At 39.7% G+C, this 27,176-nt stretch overlaps 1 protein-coding gene across 3 annotated transcripts in view; it reads right to left on the reverse strand.

Annotated features, from left to right (window-relative positions):
• The window catches only part of nlgn1 (neuroligin 1), a 991,517-nt gene that overhangs the window by 49,015 nt on the left and 915,326 nt on the right, over positions 1 to 27,176 (reverse strand). For all 3 annotated transcript variants that reach the window (XM_034180344.1, XM_034180342.1, XM_034180343.1), the window contains one exon: positions 371 to 583. In XM_034180344.1, the coding sequence (XP_034036235.1) occupies positions 371 to 583 (213 nt within the window). The remainder of the gene's footprint in view (positions 1 to 370; positions 584 to 27,176) is intronic.

The following is a 27,176-nucleotide window of genomic DNA, read 5'->3' on the forward strand; positions in this document are numbered from 1 at the left end:
TTGACTGAGGATATTATTAAATGGAGGTGGAAGCTGATAGCTGAATCCTTAAGGGAGACAGAAAATAGTAGAATGCAACACAAACTGATGTCAATGACACTGAGGTAAGATTACTTGCCCTATTCAAGGTGACAGTCAACATAACTTTCAACACTCACATGCTCAGGTAAGTTCACTCATTTCTATGACATTAATATTCTTAGGATGGATTGGTGTCCATAGGCAACTTCACTGGCAAGTCTATGCCCCAAGTATGGTGTTAATCAGTGAACTCAGTGGTCTTCTGATATAATGAATCCTGAAGACTGTTGTCTTTCTATGACATATGTTTATCCACTACAAGCTTACAGCTGGAGCATTGTGCTTTTACCTTTGGTGGAATTGCTCCAGCGATTGCCCTCTGAGTAGTGAGACAGAGTAAGGAGGTTCACACAGGAAGCCCCGGCGCCTGAGCCAAACACAGTGATACGTAACGGATCACCACCAAAGGCTGCAATGTTCTCACTGGTCCAACGCAGAGCTTGGATCTGGTCCAACAGACCATAATTTCCTTTCGCTGCCTGGTCGCCTGTGCTTAGAAAACCTGCATAGGATGAAAAAGAACAGGGGAGACATAAGTGTGGAGAGTTGTCTACACTCTGAATAGTTTAAAAATTGAAGATATATGCATTTTTTATGTTATCTAGTTTGTCATCATAATTTACAGCAAGCTAGCATGTGAGGGACAAAGTTCTCAAAAGGAAAATAAGTTAAAATAAACACAATATAGTTAGGTCAGCTCAGGTTTATGAGCATGTGCTGGCGCCACACATTACCACTGCCACCGCAATACAGAATCACCTTTGGAACTAAATAGCAACCACAAGCAAATGGTCCATCCCAAGTCTCAAAAGCAGCATCTATCTGCTATAGATGAAACGCGGGTGCCCACTTCTCCAGCTGCTGGGGTCCTCAACACTGAGGTATGTAGCTACTGGATCATGCACAGAAAAATTTGCTAAATGGCCAAAAGTGATGTTCTTCATCTGAGTCTCTGTATGTACAACCCGGTCTCACGGCATGTCGTGATTCAGCAGCACAAAATATACATTAATCTATTGGTTCGTGATATTGTCACGAAAACCGCCTCATTTTTTGTCACGGCAGCACAAATTCATTCTGATTCATTCCATGATGGCTGCACGAAATTAAAAGTAAAGCGGGGGGGGGGGGGGGGGGGGGGGGGGGGGGGGGGGAGGGGGGGGTCAGGGTGGTTATGGTTAGGGTTGGGGGAAGGAGTAGGTTTAGGTTATGGTTAAGATTAGGGTTGGGGGTAGGAGTAGGGTTAGTAATAGTGAGTTAAAAAAAAAAACTCTGTCATGAAAAGTTTAATCATTTCGTGACGGGAGCACAAAAAAAAAAAAAAAAAAAAAAACGTGACTGGGCTGGTATGTAACAACACATTTCACACAAAGGCATTCCAACAATACCTAAAAATCCTCTGAAGATGCCTGGGACCAAAGACATCCTGTCATCACTTTAGGTCAGTGTTTAACATCCAAGTCTCACAAACAATCAGTAAGACAATCACCATATCTCACCACTGCTGAGAATAATGAATGTCTCTAAGTTTGACACATTCCCACCATACAGATTTGGCCCCTCAGCCCTTTTCTGATACAATTATGTAGTTATACACTCAAGAAATCAATTCATTTAATCAGGTAAAAAACTAATTCCGGTTAAGGCAGAATCTTTGACAGCATAAATTTTTAATTATTTGGGTATCTGAAATAACTGTGGGTTTACTGATAGTCAACACATGTTTTGATTTCACAAAAGTCAATTCCCACCACAAAATAAAATGTGAACTACTGGTTAGGTAATTAAAGTATTGCATATGGCACCTATTTCTGTTTTGAACATTGATTAAAAAAATGGTCTTTGGTCACAGAAAGAGACACAGTTCACTGTTTCACAAGGAAAACCAACATGCTCAACTGTGTAAAAATCTGCTGGAGTAAGAATTATTACCTCCCAGAACCACTGTACTTTAAGTGTGGAAAAATACAACACTGCCATTTTGAGAGACTTATCAAAGTCAGAGATAAAAATCTACTTCCACCTTTGTTTCTTCTTTCACGACACACACACACACACACACACACACACACACACACACACACACACACACACACACACACACACACACACACACACACACACACACACACACACACACACACACACACACACATATATATGCACACAAGATAGGCTTTACATTCTTTTAGTTTCAGTGGAAGATGTTTGTTGACTGAAAATGGGATAACAAAAAATGCTTCATTCTTGGAATCATATTTCTAATTCTAAGAAAATTTGTTTTATCTAATTCTACTTTGCAATGGCTACATCTGACAGATATTTCATGATGAGTACAAACCATTATTTTTATTATTTATTTATTTTTTTGCCATGATTACAAATTGTATTACATTTTACAAATAAGTGGCTTAGTGCTTAGCACTGTTGCCTCTCAGCAGCAAGCCTTTCTGTGTGTCCTTTCTGTGCTGAGTTTTGCATGTTATCCCCATGTTTGTGTGGGTTCCCTCCGGGTGCTCCGGCTTCCTGCCACATCCAAAGACATGCAGGTTAGGTGAACTGGAAACTTTAAATTGTCAGTTGGTGTGCATGGATGTGTAAATGCATCTGTTTGTCCATATGTGGCCCTGTGACAGACTGTCCAGAGTGTACTTTGTCTCACCCCCTATGACTGCTGAGATGGGCTCCAGCTCCCCCCCAAAAACCCTTAACTGGAGTAAGTGGTTGAAGATGAATGAGTGTAAACAAGTCCAATAGCATGACTTTGTTACATGTGCAAAATCATAGTCCGCGGGCCAACATTGGTATACGTGCCCCCCCCCCCACACACACACACAAACTTTACAGTGTCCCATTAATGAAATTAAATGTTAGGGCCCCTTCACACACAGCCCAAATAAGTAGGAATCAGAGCAAATCAGAGCGAAACATCGATCTGACGTCAGTCAGGCAGGCGTGAACAATCCCGCTGCGATGATTTTGTGCACATTCCTGCAAATGTTTGAGTGCACTTCTCTACCTCTGTGTATAAATGAGATGCTCATTAACCAGTGCCAGTCAACATGACTGCTCATTTCCACAGGGATGGGGGCTGAGGTTGCATGTGCAGAAACCCCTGCACTATTGCATCCATAGAAGGATGCAATCCTGAAATACAGAAAAGCACAATGTGCAAAAAAAGGTTTGCTTATGTATTTATGGTTTACAAATTATTAGGCATTCAAAACTCAATATGTATGTGATATCACGCTCACCAAAATTATAGCTAGCAATGTGTAACTTTCATGTGCAGTCTATAATTAATCAATCTACATTGATCATATACATATTTAACAACTGAAACATACATGCATGAATCGCAGACATATTTGGGGACACTGCAGATAATCCGTGGGTTAATGACATGTTTTTGATAATTTGTGGGTGGATGAAATAAATAATTCATGAATAAAATATTAATCGCACTCTCTGAAAAGTGAGCATTTTATAAACTTATTGCCGTCAGACACTAATTTGTATACTCTGATTTACACAGTCCATTTCCATGTCCATGGCTGATGTAGTTGTGTAGAGCAGCTGGCAGCACCACAGACAGCTCCAGGCCAAGTATGGGTTCTCATCAGCCCAGTCATTTTGTGTGACAAGGGCTTCAATGACCCACTGAAAAATAAAATAATTGTAATGATGATCATGGATGTCAGGTGTGAAAACCAAAATCTGAGACAATCTTTGCTGTGGATGGATGACGGGTGCATGTTTTATTTTTAGCAGCTGGCTGGGATGAGAACTGATCCATGCATCTCTACTGGAATGTCAAAATTTACAGCACATGCAGTAACTTCATCCAGGCTAAAAACATGTGCTTTCAAAAAATAAATATATAATACGCTGTGTGGAAATGAAGTGAGTACAACATTGTGCAAAATTTAATAAACGTAATTATTCAAATGGTTTCAGGTTTGGTCTGGAGGCATGTAATGATGCTGCATATTGCTGCATCCAGCACACCATAGAACTGCACTGAGCCTTGGCAGGTAACCACCCACATAGGCCATTGGTCAAATCCTCACATTCCTCTCGGCCTTTTCCAGTTGTCAGCAGTGAGGCACCTGTGAGCTGGGCTCTCATCTCTTTCATGTCCAGTGATAAGCACCAGCCCAAAGGACCTCAGCTCCTGTATAGCACTTACTCTTTCTTCTTTGTACCACTCTACCTTGAATCTGTAAATTTTGAACCAACAGACAAAAGTTGGCCTCAGTCCATTCTCTTCAGTTGTATCCAAAGAAGCTTGTCATTCCTTCAGAGTTGTTGCTGGCACCTTGCAGGCTTATTTCACTGGTCTCCTTGTTGTAGACCCATGCATCTGAACTACATACTTCAAGGATTTTGATTCAATTCAGACCTAACATGGTGAAATCATGGACGGATAACCAAGGTGGGTAGGTGGGTTCTGGGAATGGGACAAGGTCCAAATTTTGGTCCAGTGTTTCTATATGTGATATTTAGAACTCGGCTATTTTAAGGTACTGGTTAAGAAACATCTGTTGTCAGTGATGGCCCATTGAGGCCACATGAACCATCTGCATTTGGTCTCTTAAAAAAACATTCAAAGCAAAATGAAGTGAAACTTGACTAGAGCACCATTTTTTTTGTTTTTTAAGAAACAGCCATCTATTGACCTCAGGGGAAAAATATAATAGCAAACGCTTTGTGTGTACATCACTAACTTCATATGATGACAAGTCAATACAAATATCAAATCATGGCTCACATTTCAATTGGCCACATCCGCTGCAAAAATTCAATAGTCAACATGGCACTATAATAGTTCCCTACAACACAAATATCATACACCTATACTCCTGTCCAGGCTATACCCTGTCTCATGCCCTATGATAGCTGGGATAGGCTTGAGGACTCCCGTGATCCTTAATTGCAGTAAGCAGGTACAGAACACGAATGAATGAAGATACTACTCATCAAAATATAGGATTTAAATCTGTTCAAGTTTATTATTAATGATATCCATCTCAAGCATTTCTGTAATCATAATGACTGGCAATACAGACAGAAACATGTATGACCCTCTCACTGAGAGGGGGAGCAAATATTGAGACATTCTTACGTGATTTGTAATAGAATTGACATTATTGTAGCAACATAATTACACTGTTGAGGCATGGATTTGGATTTCATAAATTATATTTTGTAAAGTACTAATATATTATTATTGTTATGAATTATTCTGAAACTGCAAAACTTTGCAGTAAATGACTGGAATGAACTTTCCCTTTTACACATAGCAATGTAAGGGAACTAGTCCTAGTCCTAATATTAAGAATAGCATGTTCATCAAGTTGTTTTTGCTTTTATGGTAGGCTATATGTTGCACTAAAGTAAGTTAAGTAACGCACAAAAGTGTGACAATTAAGAACAAAAAATTTTTTTACGGTGAATTACCATTATTTGTTGATTTTTCAGTTCAACAGATTGACAGACAAAGGTACAACTAAATGAGCTTAATGGTGTATGTCAACAGAATCATGTTTTATTTTTGTAATTTGACCAAAACTGGATTTTATTTCTTAGCTATTTAAAAGTATCACATTTATTTGTGAACTTTAAAATCAATTTGCTGTTGTAATATACACCATCAAATAATATAAAGAGGTTAGGACTAGTGGACCCTAGGGCCAGTGGAACCTAGGACTAATGGATCCTCCTCATAACGTAAAAGCAAAGACATTTGTCCAAGTGCATGATCTTCATATAATCAGTTCAAGTAGCAGCCTAATACACAAACTCACTTATTCCACACCACTGATATCTCACATATATGAATTAGTTTATCCATTTTGTGTGGTCTCTGGCAACAATGTAGTGCAGCACATTTGCATACACATTTAAGCTCACGCACTAACACAGTGACAAACACACATACAGGCAGGTCCCTCTGCTGGATACCAATGTTTAATTGAGTTAATTCCTCTTCCACTTCCTTTCCACTGGCTAATTTATTTATTTCTACATTTCTCAATCAAAGCTTAATCTGTGGAAGCAACAGAAGCCATCTACAAGAAAGATTTTTAATTGATTCAATTTAGCTGCAGTGCAGGGTCAGGCTAGCAATCACAAAGACCGAGGCAAGAAGAATGATTAGGAAGTCAGCAGAGTGCAGACTCCGGGGCTGAGCGTGCACTCACTCTCTCACAAATACGAGGTCTGTCCATAAAGTAACGGTCCTTTTTATTTTTTTAAAAACTATATGGATTTCATTCATATGTTTTTACATCAAACATGCTTGAACCCTCGTGCGCATGCGTGAGTTTTTCCATGCCTGTCGGTGATGTCAATCGCCTGTGAGCACGCCTTGTGGAAGGAGTGGTCCCGCCCCCTCGTTGGATTTTCATTGTCTGGAAATGGCGGAATGAAAAGGATTTTTTTCCATCAGAATTTTTTCAGAAGCTGTTAGAGACTGGCACCTGGAAACCATTCGAAAAATTTATCTGGCTTTTGGTGAAAATTTTACGGGCTTCACAGAGAATAAGGACTTTAACTACAGCTTTAAGGACCCCTTTAAAGATGGTCGGTGCGCCGCGCTCCGAGCTGCGATGTCGCGGCACAAACCACTGGATCATTTCTAAGCTGATGGCTCTGTGGATACGAGACCGTCGTGTGCTCTTTCTCTGGTTATCACAAGAGCTGGACATCAACCATTTTCCGGCAGATGTCACTTTTTAACAAGAGATTTTGTCATGGAAAGTGAAATAACAGCTTCTGAAAAAATTCTGATGGAAAAAAGTCCTTTTCATTCCGCCATTTCCAGACAATGAAAATCCAACCAGGGGCGGGAACACTCCTTCCACAAGGCGTGCTCACAGGCGAATGACGTCACCGATAGACGTGGAAAAACTCACGCATGCGCACGAGGGTTCAAGCATGTCTGACGTAAAAACATATGAATGAAATCCATATAGTTAAAAAAAAAAATAAAAAGGACTGTTACTTTATGGACACACCACGTATATACAGTGCCATGAAAGTCTTTGGCACTCCATGTTTCCATACAACTGTATTTTTTTTTTTAAATATGGTGTATCCAGAAAGTTTCACAGCGTTCAACTTTTTCTACATTTTGTTATGTTACAGCCTTATTCCAAAATACATGACAATCATTTTTTTTCCTCAAACTTCAACACACAATACCCCATAATGACAATGTGAAAATGTTTTTTTAGATTGCTGCAAATTTATTTTATTATATATATATATATATATATATATATATATATATATATATATATATATATATATATATATATATAAGAAAGCACATGTATGTAAGTATTCACAGCCTTTGCCTTGAAGCTCAAAATTGAGGTCAGGTGCATCCTGATCATCCTGATCCTGATCACGTGTTTCCACTGATCATCCTTGAGATGTTTCTAGTCCACCTGGGGTAAATTCAGTTGATTGATTGGTCATGAAAGGCACACACCTGTCTACATATAAGGTCCCACAGTTGACAGTGCATGTCAGAGTACAACCAAGCATGAAGTTAAAGGAATTGACTGTAGACCTCTGAGACAAGATTGTCTCGAGACACAAATCTGGGGAAGGGTACAGAAACATTTTTCTTCTTTAAATGTCCCAATGAGCACAGTGGCCTCCATCATCTGTAAAGGTAAGAAATTTGGATCCACCAGGACTGGCCACCCATCTAAACTGAGCAATCGGGGGAGAAGGGCTTTAGTCAGGGTGGTGACCAAAAACCCGATGGTCACTCTTTGAGAGCTCCAGTATTCCTTTGTGGAGAGATGAGAACCTTCCAGAAAAACAACCATCTCTGCAGCAATCCACTAATCATGCCTGTATGGTAGAGTGGCCAGACGGAAGCCACTCCTTAGTAAAAGGCACATGGCAGCACACCTGGAGTTTGCCAAAAGGCACCTGATGGACTCTCAGACCATGAGAAACAAAATTCTCTGGTCAGATGAGACAAGGATTGAACTCTATGGCATGAATGCCAGGTGTCATATTTGGAGGAAACCAGACAATGTTCATCACCTAGCCAATATCTTTGTGACAGGGAATACAAAAACAGTGTCCCTTAATCAAGATTTTCATCCTGATGGGTCAGGTCGGGTCTAGGAAATGGTTGTGTCACTTGCCAATGCATCGATCACACAATGGAGCTGCCTTGGGTCCGGGATAGCAACCACCTATGATTCACCATGCAGCCAGGTGCAAACTCATGTCCTCTTGTTGTTTTCTAGTTGCTGTCACTATCAGCACTGAGGCACCTGCATACTGTATCATGGTGAACATGAAATCCACAATGCTAGTGATACATCTCATCTGGGTCTCCATCAGGTACTGTTCATCTGACAACATCCTTCAAGCAATACCAAAGGATCAACTGAAGACACCTCATATCATAGATATCCAGTCTACACCTTTGGTCAATGGTTAGCTGCACAACATTCAGTAACACATGAAGGACCAGGTCCTAAAGACATGGACCTTGGTTCTCCTACAGCAGTATCAGCATCACAAAACACGTCAGTCCAGGGACATCATGACTCCATAAGAATTTCCGAGGCATCTCTCCATCTCAAAGGTGGAGGACTGACAGACATCAATGTAATTGCTGAAAAAAATAAATCCCTCTATATGTTCAAGAAGTCGTTCATTTGGATTTTAGTCTTGCTCCAGGACAAACCCACATACTGCACTTGTCATTCCAGCTCCTTAAGACCTGAATTCAGGTTATCCCCTAATTCCACATTTTGGCATCCCTTCACTGGGTTTCTGTCCCAGTGAGATCAGATTTTAAGGTTCTGCTAATAGTCTATAAAACTGTTCACGGACTGGCACCTCCCTACCTATCTGACCTAATTAAACCTTATGTACCGGTCCGGGCTTTGCATTCTCAGGGTGCAGGACAACTTTGTGTCCCTAGGGTGAATAAGAAGTCTCCGGGTCACAGAGCTTTCTCTTATCATGCCCCTGTTCTGTGGAATGATCTCCCTGTGTCAATAAAACATTCAGATTCTGGGGAGACATTCAAGTCAAGACTTAAGACGCTTATTTTCCCTTTTGTATGGCTAGCATACTGGCATAGTATAGTTCTACGCTTTTCAATCTTTTAATTCATTTTATTAGGAAACAGAGCATGCTGCGGCCTCAACTTTACCTAAATTCTGGGTCTTTTAGTGGAGCTTAGGGCTAGTGACCGGCGATCACCTTAGTATTTCCTGTTTTTCTTGTTGTATAATGCCGACAAATTATACTGTATTTCTTGTCTTTCTGATGCTTGATTCTGTTTTTTTTTCTCTCTGTTTAAGGTGCAGCACAATCCAGAGATGGGTGTGGTATTTGTGCTGGAGACGCTCCTGTTCTGTGCACCAACAGCATTTCCTGTGTATTCATTTTGTGAATTGTTCTGTAATTTATGTTTGTAGCATGGCCCAAGCAGAGAGTCACCCCTTTGAGTCTGGTCTGCTTGAACTTTCTTCCTCAGAGGGAGTTTTTCCTTACCACTGTTCCTCTGGAGGTGAGTAAGATTAGACCTTACTTGTGTGAAGTGCCTTGAGGCAACTCTGTGTGATTTGGTGCTATATAAATGAAAGTAAATTGAAAGTGAAAATTGAAATCCACACCCCCATGGCACTGTTTTATTTGGATACAGCAGTTGGCCATATATGCTGTTTTGAAACAAACAAAAAGTCATTGGGTCATTCATTTTGCATGTGACAGATTCTACAGCAGTATCACTTGAAAATCATATTATATACCTTTTCAGAAAGCTAAGCTTTTCAGCACGCATCTTCAAATCAGATGTTATATTTTGTAGCCAAAAATATCCCAGTAACTAAGGTATTATGTCCCCCCTTTCACAGAATGTGTGGACATATCTCGCATCAGGATTTCTGATGTGGACTGCTGTGGCACACAGTAACATGAGTAATATTTAGTCACTTCCAGAGTCTGATTTACAATGGAGGCTTAATGTCCTTTTCTTTATGAGTAAGTATTTGATGTCCTTTTCTTTATCAGTGAGTGGGCTTACAGAAAACTAAATCTGAAGCGTCCAAACATCTGTATTCCAACAAAAATCACCATCCCCATCATTCAGTGACAACATAGATGGAGCTGCTCAGCAACACTCAGTAAAAAAAAAAAAAAAATCGAACTCAGCATAACCCGTGAATAATATTTAAAAACACAAAACAAAACAAAAGAATTTACAAATTTATCTATACACATTTCCATTATTTTATTTTTTGATCTTTATTTTTGGAGATGAAAGGATTATTAACTGAGCAAGCGAGGTTAATAATTTGTTTATTATATGGCTATTTTATATATATATATATATATATATATATATATATATATATATATATATATATATATATATATATATATACGCAAGAGAGCGAGAATGGTATAAACTGAGAAATTAAGAAAATCTCCGTCAATGGAAATGCATTTTCACATTTTTGTTGTTGATGTTGCTCATTAATTCAGTAAAGCCCCTTTCACAATGGCGTATTCGTAGAGCTGCTCATTGTGGCGTATCGTCTACGCTGAGTTGAGCAGCTCTACGCCCACTTTTAGCAGCTCTATATCGAGTGTTTTCTCCCTACGCAGCAGTATGTTGAGGGCTACGCGTGTAGGACGGAAGAAATTAAACATGTTTAATTTTCTTCAGCGTAGAGCGCTGGACATAGTTTTAAGCAGGTCGGTGCAGAACAGAGTTACTGCATGCAAGTCTGTGTAATACTGCGCTCCTGTACACAACCAAAAACTGAGTGCGTAAATCCAGAGGAATCAGCTGAGAACATGAGCACACAGCCCACAGCACTTGTGTGTGATCAGAACAAGGAATCGAACCTCAACTCAGAAATCCAGAAACAACAGAAAAAGCAGGACGGTTGGTCGCGCTCTCTCGCATGCTCCCGCTCTACCTCACTCTCACTCTGTCTCTCTCTTTCTCTCTCTGTCTGACCAAACCTGTGGCTTTAAAATAAAAGCGCACTTGCTGCATGCCGGTGCGCTCATCAAAGGCCCTGATCGATCACGTCTGATGTCAGGAAAGATGACTTTAAGCTTGCTTTCAGCTTGTTTTCATCTTGGAATATAATACGTGCCATGGGATTAATATACATGCTGTTGGATTAAACTGCACAGTGTTTGGTACCTTACAGAAGTAAGTGAGGTCATACCGGACTTTTCCATTATAAATGGGGAGGCCCACGGAATGAACTCAGTGGTGAAGACGATGGAATATGTCTAAGAATGATTCTAACATGACAAGTATGATCAAATGAAGTATTAATGTGTTAAAATTAAGAGTTGATTAGAAAAAGTATGTTACAAATAAGTGAAATGAATGATTATATGAGTTGTTTTTCATAAAGAGTGCAGAGTCAGAGAAAAAAGAGGAAGTGAAGATGATGTCGCAAGCAGGGCAAGAAAAGCTGATGTTAAACAACTGATCAAATGATTAAGATGTTGGTAAAATATGAAATGAATAATAAGGAATGAAAATGTTTGTATATGATCATATGAATTGTTTTTATGTGAAAAAAGAGTTGTAATGAAATGATTGAATATGATTGATGTGATTCTAAAGAAATGATTTAAAAGAATGAATTCTCAGAAAAGCTGAAGCATTAACAGAAAAGAGGAACTTGAGAAATAAGTTACTGGTAAGAGCTGCAGAAATTTCCAGTAAGTGGAAGGAGAAGGGAGGAGGTTTTGAGTCAACAGCGTCCCCATGGTAACCAAGATCATCTGAAGACAACAAGAGTCAAGCACATATATAAACTGTGAAACACCAGAAAACGGGGTTATTCTTCCAGGGAGAGGTGCTGTTGCCACTTCTCCCCTGCTACGAGGAGATCACAAGACTTGACCATCTTGTGAGCATCAATTGGAATCGTGGAGTGAGAGGATTGGAGCCATAAAGATCGTTTGAGAGAGTTTTCAACTCCCACTCAGGCCGTCCAGTCACGGAGTAGCAGAACATTGGAGAATAATCACTGGCCTTAAGTCTGAGTGGGGAATGTTCAACGATTTCTCTCTCAAGGAACATCACAGCATACCAGAATGGATTAGATCAACTTTTGGTTGATTGAAGAAGGAATAAACTCTTATGTGGATAAACTTCCTGAAGGATTATAACATCACACAAGGATCGTGGTCAGCTAACGATTAATAGCTGATGAAGAGGAAATCAAATTCATCGAGCTGGGGACCCTAACCTCAAAAACCTCCTTCCCTCACGCCTAGAAAAATTGTTAAGAAGTCAATCCAGTCCCAGTCAAAGTAAGATCAGACAGAATTATTGAATCAAAAACAAAAATCTCTGCCAATCATTATTCTAATTATACTTGAATTACTGTTGTGAAATTATCACCATATAATCTATGTTAATTATGTTATTGGCACTTGCAAAACCTGCAATAAATTTCCAAGCATGCAGTTAAAGTGTTAAGGCTCGGACATTGGATTATTGATGCTTCTTAAGGTGTAAACGTTAAAGTTTATTGGGTGTACAACATCAAAAAAGGTTCTAAAAGGTTAGTCTGGTTTTTTTAATGAAAATAACACATCCTGCGGACTCGCTGTACGAGTCACTAAATTCAAAATCTAGCAACATTCCAAGAGCCCTGATCCATAAGAGGAGAGCTGCCGTTAACGGGCGTGGCCGGTTCGTATCCTGGTTCCAGAGAAGGCTATTCGACCGGGGTGCGAGATCAGCTTCAGCGGGGTGGAAGTCCGGATGGAGGCAGTGAGCAGCTAGACGAATCTTCTCGCCACCAGCTTGAACAGCCTTTGTGCAGCCCTGCCGGGTAATACCCGTGGAGACACGAAGGTTGGACCCTAGAGACGGAGAGCTGGTTTTGTACACAAACACACTCATCGGAGGGTGAGCGTGTGCCGTGTATCTAAAAAAGCGGGATCTGACACTGATCAAACCTCAAATAGAGCTGTAACTCTTTAAAATAAAAGCGCACCGGCTGCATGTCAGTGCGCTCATCAAACGCCCTGATCGACCAGGTCTGATCAAACCTGTGACTTTAAAATAAAAGCGCACTCGCTGCATGACGGTGCGCTCATCAAATGCCCTGATCGATCAGGTCTGATCAAATCAGCGGACCTGATCGCAGCATCTGTACACAATGAAAGTGTAGTGACACGGACTCACAACAGGGGGCGTAAATGAGCGGACAATAGATGAGCCAATAATACAACACTTTGTTGTGAAATGTGCACAACGAGAATACAGACAAATGCAGAATTTGGATCACAATCAAAATATACAAGGTGATGTGTGGGTAGGCTCAAGGATAGGAGACGTCCGTCTCGAGTAGAACTGGATCCCACACAAATTCCACTGCCACCGAACCCGAAGAATACTGGAGCCGCCAAGTCCCGAGTCCCCAGGTGGTCACCGTCTCCGACTGTCGGATCTGGTACTGCTGGCAGGAAGCAGAAGAACAGATGTGATGAGTGTGTGACAATGCACTTAGTAAACAGTCAGCAAGTCGTCTTTCCAGGTGGGAAACAACACCTCCACCTTTAACATAGAACACAGTTGTGCAGAGCCTAAGAGCTACTTATCGTTTTGGCGTGAGGGTGAAGAACGTCACTCCAACACGGACCACAAAACGCAGCACCCAGCTGACAGCAGCTACAGCAACTCCTGCAAACACTCAGAAAAGAGATCACGTGCGTAACGGCACAGTCAAACGGCTGAGAGTTTACCGTAGAGGTAGACGATATCTCGGCGACGAGGTGGAGATGTCGTCCGGCTTTTGTGTGTGTGGTTGATGACCTGGTGATTGGTGACAGCTGTCATAGTTGATGAGTGACAGCTGTCACCCCGGCTGTTTTTGTGAGGCGGCAGCGCCCTCTCGTGCCTGAAGCCCGCACTTCAGGCAGGGCGCCCTTTGGTAGTGGGCCAGCAGTACCTCCAACACCACCAAGACAAAAAATAAAAAATAAAAAAAAATAAAATAAATAAAAATATATATAAAAAAATAAAAAATAAAATAAAAAATAATAATGTGAAATGACTCTGTTTTTGAGCCACACCAAACCTGCAGTAGAGAACAGAGTGCACTTCCACAGAGGCAGAAAATAGCACTGAACTGGTTTAATAGCGGCATGGTACACGCGAACACACGCAGCTGCAAGTATGAAACAAACACGGAAAAAGGCTGAGCACGTGCGCATTTCGGGCATACTGCTGCAATACGCAACTCTATGAATACGCCAATGTGAAAGTGGCTTAAACCTCAATCATTTTGCTTCAGCTGACTGAGGAAATCATTCCTGTGTTAAAAAAAAAAAAAAAAAATGAAATTGAAGGTGGTCTCCCATTGTTGATTTTTAGGCCGCAATTCACATCCCAATTCCCCAAATTCCCAAAATTAATACATTTAAGCCCACAGTCCTGAAATAGCAAGTGAAATTTATAATTCCTCGTCGTATATGGTTGCTTACAAACAAACATAACCAATGGACTGCTTGTGCAACCATAGAAAGTTTGTGCACATGTGCCCGAGCATAATATTATTTCATACAGTCTATGTGCTCCTCCTACATTATTACAGCAGTTTTCCACAAAGCAAAAATATATGTTTACTTCTCAAAACTTCTCCTGAATGATCAAACCCACTCACTGTATACTGCACATCCACCGTCATTTATTTCTGCACATTACGTGCACTCTGCACAAATTATATCTAACACCTTTTTTTTTATCATGTTGCAACATAATATCACAATGTTTTTCAAACGTGCTCACAAATTTCCAGATCACTCAAAAATGTTCTATAATGCTTCTTTCACCACCACTTACACCTGTTGTCAGACTGAGATTGGGAATCTGACTGTTTTACTCCAAAAGCAGTGCCAGTTGAGTGTCATATATCAGCAATTTGAGACCACCTTAACAAATAAGACCAGCATTAAAGTAATTTCACATCACCCAGCAAAACTAAAAGCAATACGTATTATTACTCTCTGATTGAAATAAAATTGCCACTTCAATTTCTTTAGTGCTTCCTAGCATCCACAGTGAGGTTTTGCTGCCAAACACTGTTTCTGATATGCAGTAAATCGTGGCTTTTATCACCTTTTCAGCTCCTGTGAGGTCAGACATGCACCATTTTCTTTCCCTGTGTAGCACAGATCATGTGTCAAAGACTAAGGTTTGGCTCTAAAATCCACTACCCGTGATCAGTCACAGTGTGATACAGCTGCTCGGCCTCTAAGCTCCCTGCAGTGACAGAATTGAGGTAAACCCTGATCCAGGATTCCAGCTTTTATCCCCACTATCTGTCCAACCACAGACAAAAAAAGCCAGACAAAAAGAAAGTGCTTTTCTGTCTGCCCACATTGATTCTTTCACAGTCTGTACCCTAATCCTCTCTCTGTTCTCCTTTGGAACCTGTCCTTCTGACACTTGATGTCAAGAATAAAGTCCAACTGCCCAATAAATCACGTAAAAAATACAGGGCAAAAAGGGACTATAAAAAAGACAGATCTTGTAACAAATTTAACTCATAAAAGAGAGAAGATGAAGGTGTTGTCCATCTAAGTTTTTCGCAAAATTTACTTTGTCTGGAAATGTACTTGGTATGAAGTACCTTTCTTTCTGAAGTAATTTCTTTGTCTGAGAATTTGCTGAGAGACTGCCGCTTTGCTCCATGAAATTTTTTCAGAAACTGTTAGAGACAGGCAGTTGGAAACCATTCGATAGATTCAGTTGGATATCGGTGAAGATTCTGTCGGCGTCACGCGGATTATGGACTGTTAAAACCTTTTTAAAGATGGCCCACAGCGGCGGAGGGCGCGCGGCGCGCCGAGCGGCCATTCGACAGGCTGGATCGACCAGATCATTTCTAAACTGAACGCTGTGTTGATCGGGGACATCATGTGACTAACACAGAAATGGCAACAGAGCTGGACATAGCACTTTTGCAGCACATTCCACTGTTACAGGAGATTTTGTAATGAAAGATGTGCAGAGGATTTTGCTCGTCCGCACGAAGCAGCTCAGGACGCGCAGCAAAAAAAAAAAACACCTCCGTGTTGGAAACCGTTCAGAAGATTCAGACGGCTTTCGATGGCTTTCAGTCGAGTGAGTATCCGAGAAATTGTGTAACAGCTGGACATGCCCCAACATGTCCTGTGAGACTTCCAAGACGGAGGTGTTTTTTTGCTGCGCGTCCTGAGCTGCTTCGTGCCGACGCGCGAAATCCTCAGCATTCAGTTTAGAAATGATCTGGTCGATCCAGCCTGTCGAATGGCCGCTCGGCGCGCCCTCCACTGCTGTGGGCCATCTTTAAAAAGGTTTTAATAGTCCATAATCCGCGTGACGCCGACAGAATCTTCACCGATATCCAACTGAATCTATCGAATGGTTTCCAACTGCCTGTATCTAACAGTTTCTGAAAAAAAATTTCATGGAGCAAAGCGGCAGTCTCTCAGCAAGTTCTCAGACAAAAGAAATCCGACGGGAGGGGTGGACCAGTGCTCACTCAAAGCCTGCCCACAGGCGAATGACGCAACCGACAGGCGTGGAAAAACTCACGCATGCGCACGAAGGTTCAAGCTTGGCTGATGTAATCACACGTGATTCAAATCCATATAGTTTTTGAAAAAAAAATAAAAAGGTACGATACTTTTTGGACAGACCTCGTACAATAATCACAGAAAAACCCCAACAGTCAAAACGACCCCCTATGAGCAAGCACTTGGCGACAGTGGGAAGGAAAAACTCCCTTTTAACAGGAAGAAACCTCCAGCAGAACCAGGCTCAGAGAGGGGCAGTCTTCTGCTGGGAGTGGTTGGGGCTGAGGGGAGAGAATCAGGAAAAAGACATGCTGTGGAAGACAGCAGAGATCAATCACTAATGATTAAATGCAGAGTGGTGCATACAGAGCAAAAAGAGAAAGAAACACTCAGTGCATCATGGGAACCCCCCAGCAGTCTAAGTCTATAGCAGCATATCTAAGGGATGGTTCAGGGTCACCTGATCCAGCCCTAACTATAAGCTTTAGGAAAAAGGAAAGTTTTAAGCCTAATCTTAAAAGTAGGGTGTCTGTCTCCCTGATCTGAATTGGGAGCTGGTTCCAAAGGAGAGGAGCCTGAAAGCTGAAGGCTCTGCCTCCCATTGTACTCTTAAAAACCCTAGGAACTACAAGTAAGCCTGCAGTCTGAGAGCGAAGCGCTCTATTGGGGTGATATGATACTAAGAGGTCCCTAAGATAAGATGGGACCTGATTATTCAAAACCTTATAAGTAAGAAGAAGAATTTTAAATTCTATTCTAGAATTAACAGGAAGCCAATGGAGAGAGGCCAATATGGGTGAAATATGCTCTCTCCTTCTAGTCCCCGTCAGTACTCTAGCTGCAGCATTTTGAATTAACTGAAGGCTTTTCAGGGAACTTTTAGGACAACCTGATAATAATGAATTACAATAGTCCAGCCTAGAGGAAATAAATGCATAATAAATAATAAATAAATAATAAATCTGATATCTTCTTTTTTGCTTTTATGTTTGTAATCTACTGTATTTTAACTTTATTTTTGTTCATACTTTATCTGTTGTGCAGTACTTTGGTAACCTTGTTGTTTCTTAAAATGTGCTATAGAAATAAAGGTGGATTGGATTGGATTGGATTAGCTGCTGTCATGTTAATGAAGAAAACAGTGCACCACTCTGATATGGATGGTCCCGTACAGAATCCCGTGTTATGGGGGTTTCGGAGAATTGCATGCAACTCGTGAACACACAGCTGAAGAGCAAACAAACAGGTGGATACCAAAGACTTTTATGAGAAATTGAGGCTTAAAAATTATGTATTATAAAGATAACATTTTAATAAATTATCCAGAGAAAATAGTTAATGGGTGTTCCTGCGTAGGCATAGACCAATAATCAGCATTGGCCGATAATTGCTGATAATTGGCATGGACGGTTATCAGTCTAAGATTCAGAATCAGCATTTTTATCAGACTTTCTATTGTTTGGCATTTCAGACAGTGAAATAAATTTTGCACAATTTGGATTCACTCAGTCAAGGCTTGAGTTGATGTCAAGATTTAATTTTTTATTATGTTTATGTTAATGAATCTCTTATTCTAGTTTAGGTCAAAATTAAATGATTCACATTCAAACTGTCCAAACAAAATAGACCAAATATGTTTTAAATAATTTGATTCATGTGTCTTCACAAATAAATCATTATAGGGGTGGGGAAAAGCACATTTTTTCATGGGGGGGGGGGGGTGTGTTAAATTACAAAAAAACCCCAATAACAATTACAGCCATAGATGCTAAGCAATAATAAACTGTGATTATCATTAACCAAACAGCCATCCCCGCTACTGTAGTTCAGTAATCCAATATTCCAAATCTTGCTGCTGCTAATTTTTTGGTTTGTTTGTTTTTTTAAATAAGCTTTAGCAGTGACAGGTTGTGCTCTCAATGTAGAAAGGCATGCAACATCTTATGCAACATTTTAAATTCACACTGTGAGCCAAAATGTGGAACAAAAAAGAAAACAACAACAAAAAAAATCGATTACATTTGATTCCTATGGTGGAGCATTATTCAACAGAGCTCTGCATCAGTTCTGTGAATATCTGAATCTCTCTTTGGACTTCATATCTGTTTTTAGTCAAGATGACAGTTACTTATATGTTTTTCTTCACAGATACTTTAGGGTCAAATGGAGTCATCGACATTATCATTTTGTCTGTTTTAGGACAACAAGCATGTTTCAGCAACTCAAATCAAAAGGAACAGCCACAGGCAAGAACAAGCCAAAACTCAACATCTCAATAACACGTGATCATATGCAGTTAGGACTATGTGCTATTTATAAATGACAGAAGACTTTTCAATCTAGGTTTAAATAATTCAGCCAAATGACACTGTCTAATTTAAACAGATAATAGTAGTGGCGTACGATACTGCAGTCCAATATCAAGTAAATACAGGGCCAGTATTGCTGATACTGATACTGATACTTTTTAATAATTTTGTTGGACACATAAACAAATTGCTAAATCTGAATGAATTTTCATCACCTTTAAGTTTTTTTTTTGTTTTGTTTTTCTCCTTTGGATTATTAATTGGGCCCCCTTCACACATAACGCGATTGAAGCCTGAAGTTGAAGTGCATGCCATTGAAGTGCATGCCATTCATGAAAAATCAGAGCAGCCTCAAACACCTTGTACACCTGTCGCTACAACCATTTCTGCACATCAGCGACCGAAAGACAGCGAGTGCCCTATGAGTGATCATTCGACCACTCTCTCGGCAGGTGTCGGCCAAATTCCAGGTGTCACACAAGAACATCTAAGACCGCTTGCTGGACATTTAGAAAAGTCGGGGCTTGTTGTGCTCCTGGTACAACATTAGAGAGAAGTGGCCCACATTCGATGTCTGTGAAAATTGTCAAAGTGCCGCACGATTGTGGCATAGCCAAGCAAGTCGTGCCACCCCGCAACACATGTGGTGTGCATGTCTGTTGCACCCCCACCTGCAACAAATGTGGCGTGTGTGTCTTTGGTGTCCCCCCCAACTCATGTGGCGTGTGTGGGGGGAGCACACTTGCATGAAATGCTGATATGTATGTTCAGACATGATCACATGGATTCCACCCAGACACGTCTGAGTGCACACAGCATGGCAAAGCGCCTCTCCGCTGATCGCTGGTCAGCGACTCACTGACAGCTGGAAATGACGGCTCAGTGCACGCGGTGTCTTACATTACAAATACAGACATCAGGCAGAGGCAGGACAAACACATAATAATACATATATAGAATAAAAATCACAGAATGAAGGTAGAAAGAGTGAGCTTTTTCTGTGAGCTGCTGAGGTCCACTGACAGAGTTGGGTGTATCCCCCTGTGATGTGCAACTGTTCAGATATCTGCTCGTAAGTCATAGCTGGGGAGCACCTGTAGTGGCTTGTAGGATATGACACCACATAACTGTACTATGAGTCGCGGACATCGGCATGCTGTCCTCAAGTAGGAATAAATCAAAACACATTGCTTCAGCTGACTGCTGCGTCAGCACACCGCAAGTCCAGTGAATGCCATGCCATGCACGAAATCACCCCACGGGATGGCCCCGCGAGGCGCATGTCACTGTGAGATTTCCCCACATTGTAATAATTAAAACATGTCACATTTGCAGCAGATCACCACACGCTATACATGCTGGCTGATGTGTACAGGACGTGAGATCATGGCTCTTCATGAGAGTAATCCATGTCATTTCATTACTTCCTGGTGTGCGTCTAGGTAGAGGCTAAATCTGTTCTGCATAACAGGAATTAATTATGATACACTGTGGTGCTTTATTAATTTTTTGCTCCGCTGCTGTGTGCATGACTTTCTACGTGCTCGCACTGTATTTCTGTGCATGAACACGAATGTACATAAAACCACTGCAGTGGTATAGTGCACGTGGGTCCAACCGTGCATCCCTCACGACAGCAGGTGGAATGTATCATGGTTCCCCATTTCGTTTTTTTGGTTTGTGGATTTTCTTATGGTTTCTGCATCTTTCGTGTTACATGTGAAGGGGCCCTTAGTTAAAACCCTGGACAGAATTTGTGCAAAGTTTATTGGTAAATAGCAGATATAGCAAAACTATAACTGACTTTGTCAGTTATAGTTTTTGTTCAGAAACAATACAACAGTAAGAAAACAATTCTTTCCCCAACATTGTCATGACCGGATTCTTTTTTTTTTTTCAAATAAATTCCACAAAATTATCACAAACAAATTAAAATAAATTCTTTTTTTAGGTAGGGTGTTGAGAAACTATAATGCAAAAATTAAATTAAAAAAAATTTGTTACACGTTTCTGGAATTTTTGTTTTTTATTTATTTTTGTTGTGAAAAAATCAAAGTGCATAAATATATCACTACACAACAAATGTTATAAAACAAGTAGAATTTCAAGTACATTGGGCCTCATGTATCAACGTTGCGTACGGTGATATTTGAGCGTATATGGGGTGTACGCCAAAACGGCTGCACTACTTGGCATTTATCAATGTGGTCGTTGGCGTACGCTGCGCTGAAAATATACACCAGGTCGAGAGGTGGCGTAAATTATTACACCAAAATGAACCAGCGCTGGAATCCACATAAAAATGAAGATGATCAACATGATAAACAGTGCCATTATACAAATCAATGCATATGTTAGATAAATAACACTTTCCTGATTATACTACAAAATAATCAATACATGGAGCACGATCTGTGGCCAAAGCGCTGACTGCAAAGAAAGCGCTGCTCGCCTTTTTCTCCAGACTTCGAGCCTGGAGCCAGAGCAGCGCTGAGCTGAACTTCATGTGGTGTGATCGTTTTAGACTATGAAATTGATAATAACTGTAGTTTCGTCATTCCCTTAATTCGTTCGTGCTGCAACTAGGTTTTGTCGTCTCCATTCGGTTGTCACAATAAAATAAATACAGAAATACATTTAAAAAACAAAGAAATCTGACGTCTTATTAATTGAGCGAGCAAATATCCACATGTCAAGAATTATTGACATGTGAAAAGAGAATACAGTGGTCCCTCACTATAACGCCATTCACCTGTCGTGGCCTCGGAGTCTCGCGGAGTATTTAGTCCTATTTTGCATGCCTTTTTTTTTTACAGTGTTCTGTGTTCTGCGTATCTGTTTATAAGAATCTTGTTGCCCAGAAGAGAAAAGAGCGCCAACAACTACTCATAACTGTGTTTGTCACACAGAAACAAACACCTACTGCAGCGAGATGTGAGTGGGAAAAGGCGCTGCGTCAGGACGCAGAGGCCCGATCTGTGAAATACTGGTCAGTCACTATTAATAATTTCTTATGTGTCCGACCTCGTTCGTTGATCGTTAAAATTAATTTGTTAGTTCTAAATGCCATCATAATTATTTATAGGAAAACGTTCTATTTTTATTTCTCAAACAAATGTTTGGGCCTGAAAACAGTTTGGTATTATTTTCCTACTAAGGTTTGAACTTTGAGAGTGTTTACACACGAGAGAAAAGTGAGAAAATGTTCATGCCTGATTGAGAAAGTGTATAAACTGTGTAGTGAGGGGTTTTACAGCTTTGAAACGTCTATAATAATTGTAAAAAATAATGCTGACTACGTCGCTGTTTCGCGTATTACAGGCTATTTTTTAGAACGTAACTCCAGCGATTAATGATGGACCACTGTAACACTTTATTGATTATATACTACAAAACAATTGATACGACAGCCGCTTTTGATGCTCTATTGGCACGTGTCGTGATTGGTGGAGTTCTTTTTCATTGCCGTCTTCCCGGCTTCCATGTCGTAAAATGAGGGTGTGTCTGAAGCGGAGTCTGAATATTTATGGGCGTGTTTATTATAATTACGATCGTTTCCACCCGCCGCATTTATCAAGATCACGTCAGGTGTACGCCAGAAATGGGCAGGTGCGCACTGCTTGATACATGTCACGGCGACTTTGGTGTATTTCAAGTTTACGGCGTAAATTTATGCCACAAGTGCACAACATTGATACATGAGGCCCATTGTGTGTTCAGGAAATTCAATATATATACATATATATAAAACACAAAAATCAAAATGTCTCCCCTTCAGTGCTCTTCTTGTCTGAATGCAGCAGTGCATACAGGAAAGAAACTGAAACTAAAGTATTGATTTAATTACACTGATATCAATCTTGGTGCCAATATTATAAATATTGGCTTGATCCACCCACCACTAACAGATAACCTATTCCTTTCCACTGGATCAAACTGCCTGTCCACTTCATTTTTACCTTATGAACATACTGTGAGCCTGCACCCTGGGAGTGAAGGCCCCAATAAAGCAATTCAAAGCAATATGTGGTATGTTTAATTGCTGTCATTAAGAAATAAGATTGTATAGAGTCATGGATCGAGACCATGATTTTAATGATTGATTACACAGTCCTGGTGAGTGTGCAGTAAAATGCAAAAACAAAATGCTACTTTTCTTCCACATTACCAATAGTCCTGGTGCATAATTTTAGATTATTTATATGTGTTTATCTGCAAAACTGATGCATCAGTTTTTAACATATTCTGCAGTTAACATGTGACATGAATTTTGAATAACCATTACATAATGCTTAATCAAAATACATATATACATATTATTACATTTTCTTTAAAAAGTGAAACTCCTAGATTTTGTTATAACCACTGCAATATCTAATAATGTATTAGAAAATGTAGGAAAATGTATTATTGTATGTGTTCAGGCTGTATATTACAAAACTTACCACATTATTATCAAAATTCAATTTAATTAAATTTATTTAGTTTATATAGTGCCAAATCACAAAAAAAAAGCTGCTTCAAGGTGCTTCACACAGGTAAGGTCTAACTTTACCAACCCTGAGAGCAAGTACACAGGTGACAGTGGTAAGGAAAAACCCCCTCTGATGATATTGAAGAAGAAACTTTAAGCAGACCAGACTCAAAGGGGTGACCCTCTGCTTTCACTATTCTACCAAAAAGGTTTACAATACAGAACATAACATAACAATTAATGAGAGTCCATCCAGGCGAGTCCACCATCGGGGCGGGGGTTGGGGTTGGGGGGTGATCATTGAGCTACTCAGTGGATCTGTTCCTGCAGCAGTTTCCGTTCCATGTCCATTAAAGAAATCATCCAATCCAGCGCGTGAATCCAGCCACATCTCATTCAGAGAGGTTGTTATTGGATTATGAAGTGACAATGTAGAACATTTAGTTGAGTTATTACATTATGTGGTGTTATAACACAATTGTAATTGTTGTTACAGGGTTCAAATTTTCCTGGATATTTGAATACCACACTTTCTAACAGCCTAGTGTCCTATGCACTCATCATTTCAAAGATTTAGAGGTGATACACATCAGTTTGGAAGTGCTGACAAAAAAAATAAAAAATAAAAAAAAAATCTGACACTTTCATGAAGAACTCACTGTCAAAAAACAGTTTGGATTTCACCTAAATTATACATTAATACAACACTATTCCAGCCTTTGCTAGTGCAGAACCACATAAAAACTCACCTCTCTTACATTTTTTCCTTCTTCAAACCTAACATGCTTTTTGTTGTTGTTGTTTTGTTTTTTTTTTTGCTACATCATCTCCACCAAGCAATCTGCCCCTTGAATTCATCAAGCAAAATAAAGAGAGGGAAAATAAATGCAGTTGGACAAACTATCTGGATAAACAGACACAGGGGAGAGAAACAAGGAGAGTGGAAAGAGCCACAGCAGTGGAAAGAAGATGAGATAGTGGAAATAAAAGAGAAAGATAAACGTGGAAAGAGATCGACAGAGACTTAAAGAGCTGCCAATGTGTGTTCCAAATGATAAATGATTCATGAATGTTACTTCTAAGTACAGAGGGAAGTTGGTAAAATTTAATTCACTGTGTCTCTGTTAAGGTGGAAAAACCACTGAAACACCAAAAAATGATGATGTGGAATTCAGTGAGCACTCCCTGGGGATTGTCCTCTAAAATGAAACAATCACAACTCCACATCCGCCTGATATGAGCTTCTATTACATGAAAACCCCTGCGTGGTGGAAGCACGTGCAGGGGGTGTTGTTTTGGGTCCTCTGTGTCTGTCAATATGTCTGTCGAGTTTTGATCTGCTTTGGATAAAACATGATGAAATAATTAAGGGTTAGCCAAGGGCTAAGTGATTTGACATTGAAAGTATTTGGTTACACTTTAAGGTCACAGGCCAAGTGAAATATTGTGATAATGCTGACATTCAGGCAATAATTTGAATGCTTATTCTAAGGCAATGGTTAAAGTTACATGTACCATTATAATTAAAGACGAATTCGAATGAATATATGATCTTTCTTTTGGTGGTTTGAAAAGTCAAAAGTTTAGAACGGATACTAAAAGGAAAGACACATTTGATTATGAATAAATGCTATTATCATATACCTATAAATGATACGCCAATATGACTGGATAAAACACTAAAGAATAAATAGCAATACACCCTTTTCGCAGATGGGTAATATTTTTACACCCAAGTAATCAGCCAATCCGGACAGCGGAGTGGCGCCACGACAAAGAGGCACAGTCAGAGGAACTGTGGAATACTGGTGAGTCACTATTAATAATTGCTTACGTGTCCAACCTCGTAGGTTGATTGTTAAAATTAAATTCATTAGTTCTAAAAGCCATCATAATTATTTATAGGAAAACATTCTATTTTTTTATTATTTATTATTATTATTATTATTTTACACAGGAGAGAAAAGTGAGAAAATGCTAATGCCTGTTTGAGAAAAGTGTATAAAGTGTGTAGTGAGGAGTTTTAAAGCCTTAAAACATCTATAATAATTCTAAAAAATAACGCTGACTACTTCGCAGATTTCATTTATTTTTAGAACGTAACTCTTGCGATAAATGAGGGACCACTGTATATGATAAAATCGTTATCAAGTTGTTCACCAATGAATATGGCTTTTTACACCCTTCAGAAAACCATACAACATTTATCATTTATAGGTATATGATCAAATAGTTATCAAGTTGTTTTACCAATAAATATGGCTTTTTACACCCTTCAGAAACTTGACAACCTATGATATCATGCGGCTGCGATACTACACGCGCTCTGATTGGCTAATTTTCCCATATCAGTCCGGTTACCACAACAATCAGTTCAGAATGTGTATCCCATTCATTATAAACCAGAAAGCTAAAAACACAATTAGAAAAACCAAGTCGGACATGAATATATTCCATAAATATCAAACACCACTGGAAAAAACACAGATTGAAAGTTTGCCAGCTAATGACAAGACCATCTGTTAGCAAGTTCTTCACGGACGTGAAGAATATAAGGTCTGATTATGAGCCCAAAACCGTCAGCCGCTTTCATATTCGGGCGACACTGTAACATTGCGTGTTTATATATATAGTAGCCATATAATAAACAAATTATTAACCTCACTTGCTTGGCCTGTATGGGAAAATATCAGACAGTACAGACAGAGCATTAGCGAGGTCCATGCAAAAAACACAGGTTAATAATACTTTAATACAAAGTTATATACTACCTTTTTATTGATTGTATTACCTTTGACATTTGGTTTCCTTGAAAAATCCAACTCAAGTTGTCTTTTTTTTAAACAGTATCTATAAAATATAGATTACCTTGGTGGAAGGGCTACCTGTTAGTCAAGGATAAAGTGGCTCAATTTTGGACAGGATTGATCAAATGTCACAACAGCATAGAAGCATACTATATTATCATATATTATGGTCACACTGATTCTAAAACCATTCATTTGCATGAATTAGTGTCAAGTGTGTAAGGTGCAGGTGTTGCACTTTTTGAATCTCCCTGCTTGTATCATTGACAAAGCATTTGCTCATCTTTAACTTTGACTTATTTCTGAAAGCCTCAGTCCAGCCATACAAACGTTACAAATGTAAGTTTTCATTTTCTTGGAAATTGCCTTTCTGTAAATGGTATCCCAGCAAAAAAAAAAAAAAAAAAAAAATGGTCTCAGCATTCATCTGCTGCCACACACTGTAAGATCCTGTGTGGACTTGATTACCCAAAAAATGAACAACAATATGCAAATGGTGTGCAAAAATCTCTTTAAGACTCGAGATAAACAATAGTTTATATTTTCCTTCTCACATCATACATGAACTCTTTTTGTGATCAGTAAAATATTCAACATGCGGTTACTTGTGTCTCCATTCTTCTTTCAATATCAAGGCCTGATTTACTAAGATCCCAGATAATGAGGGTGAAATTGCATGGGCAATAAAAGCTTTGCGCATTGGGGTGAAGACAGTTTTGCAGTTGATTTACCAAGAGTATATGTGCATTTGATAGCACATGGTTTCGTCTTTTAATGACAGGGCAAAATTAAATTAAATCAGACACTTAAAGTTAACCTATGGGCATAGGTGCAAGGGTCCCCTCTTTATCCGGACCTAGTTTACATGGAAGACAACTCTGTGGTATTCATTGATTTATCTATTGCTGT

Source organism: Thalassophryne amazonica, chromosome 10 (assembly GCF_902500255.1).
Source record: "Thalassophryne amazonica chromosome 10, fThaAma1.1, whole genome shotgun sequence".
Taxonomy (NCBI): domain Eukaryota; kingdom Metazoa; phylum Chordata; class Actinopteri; order Batrachoidiformes; family Batrachoididae; genus Thalassophryne; species Thalassophryne amazonica.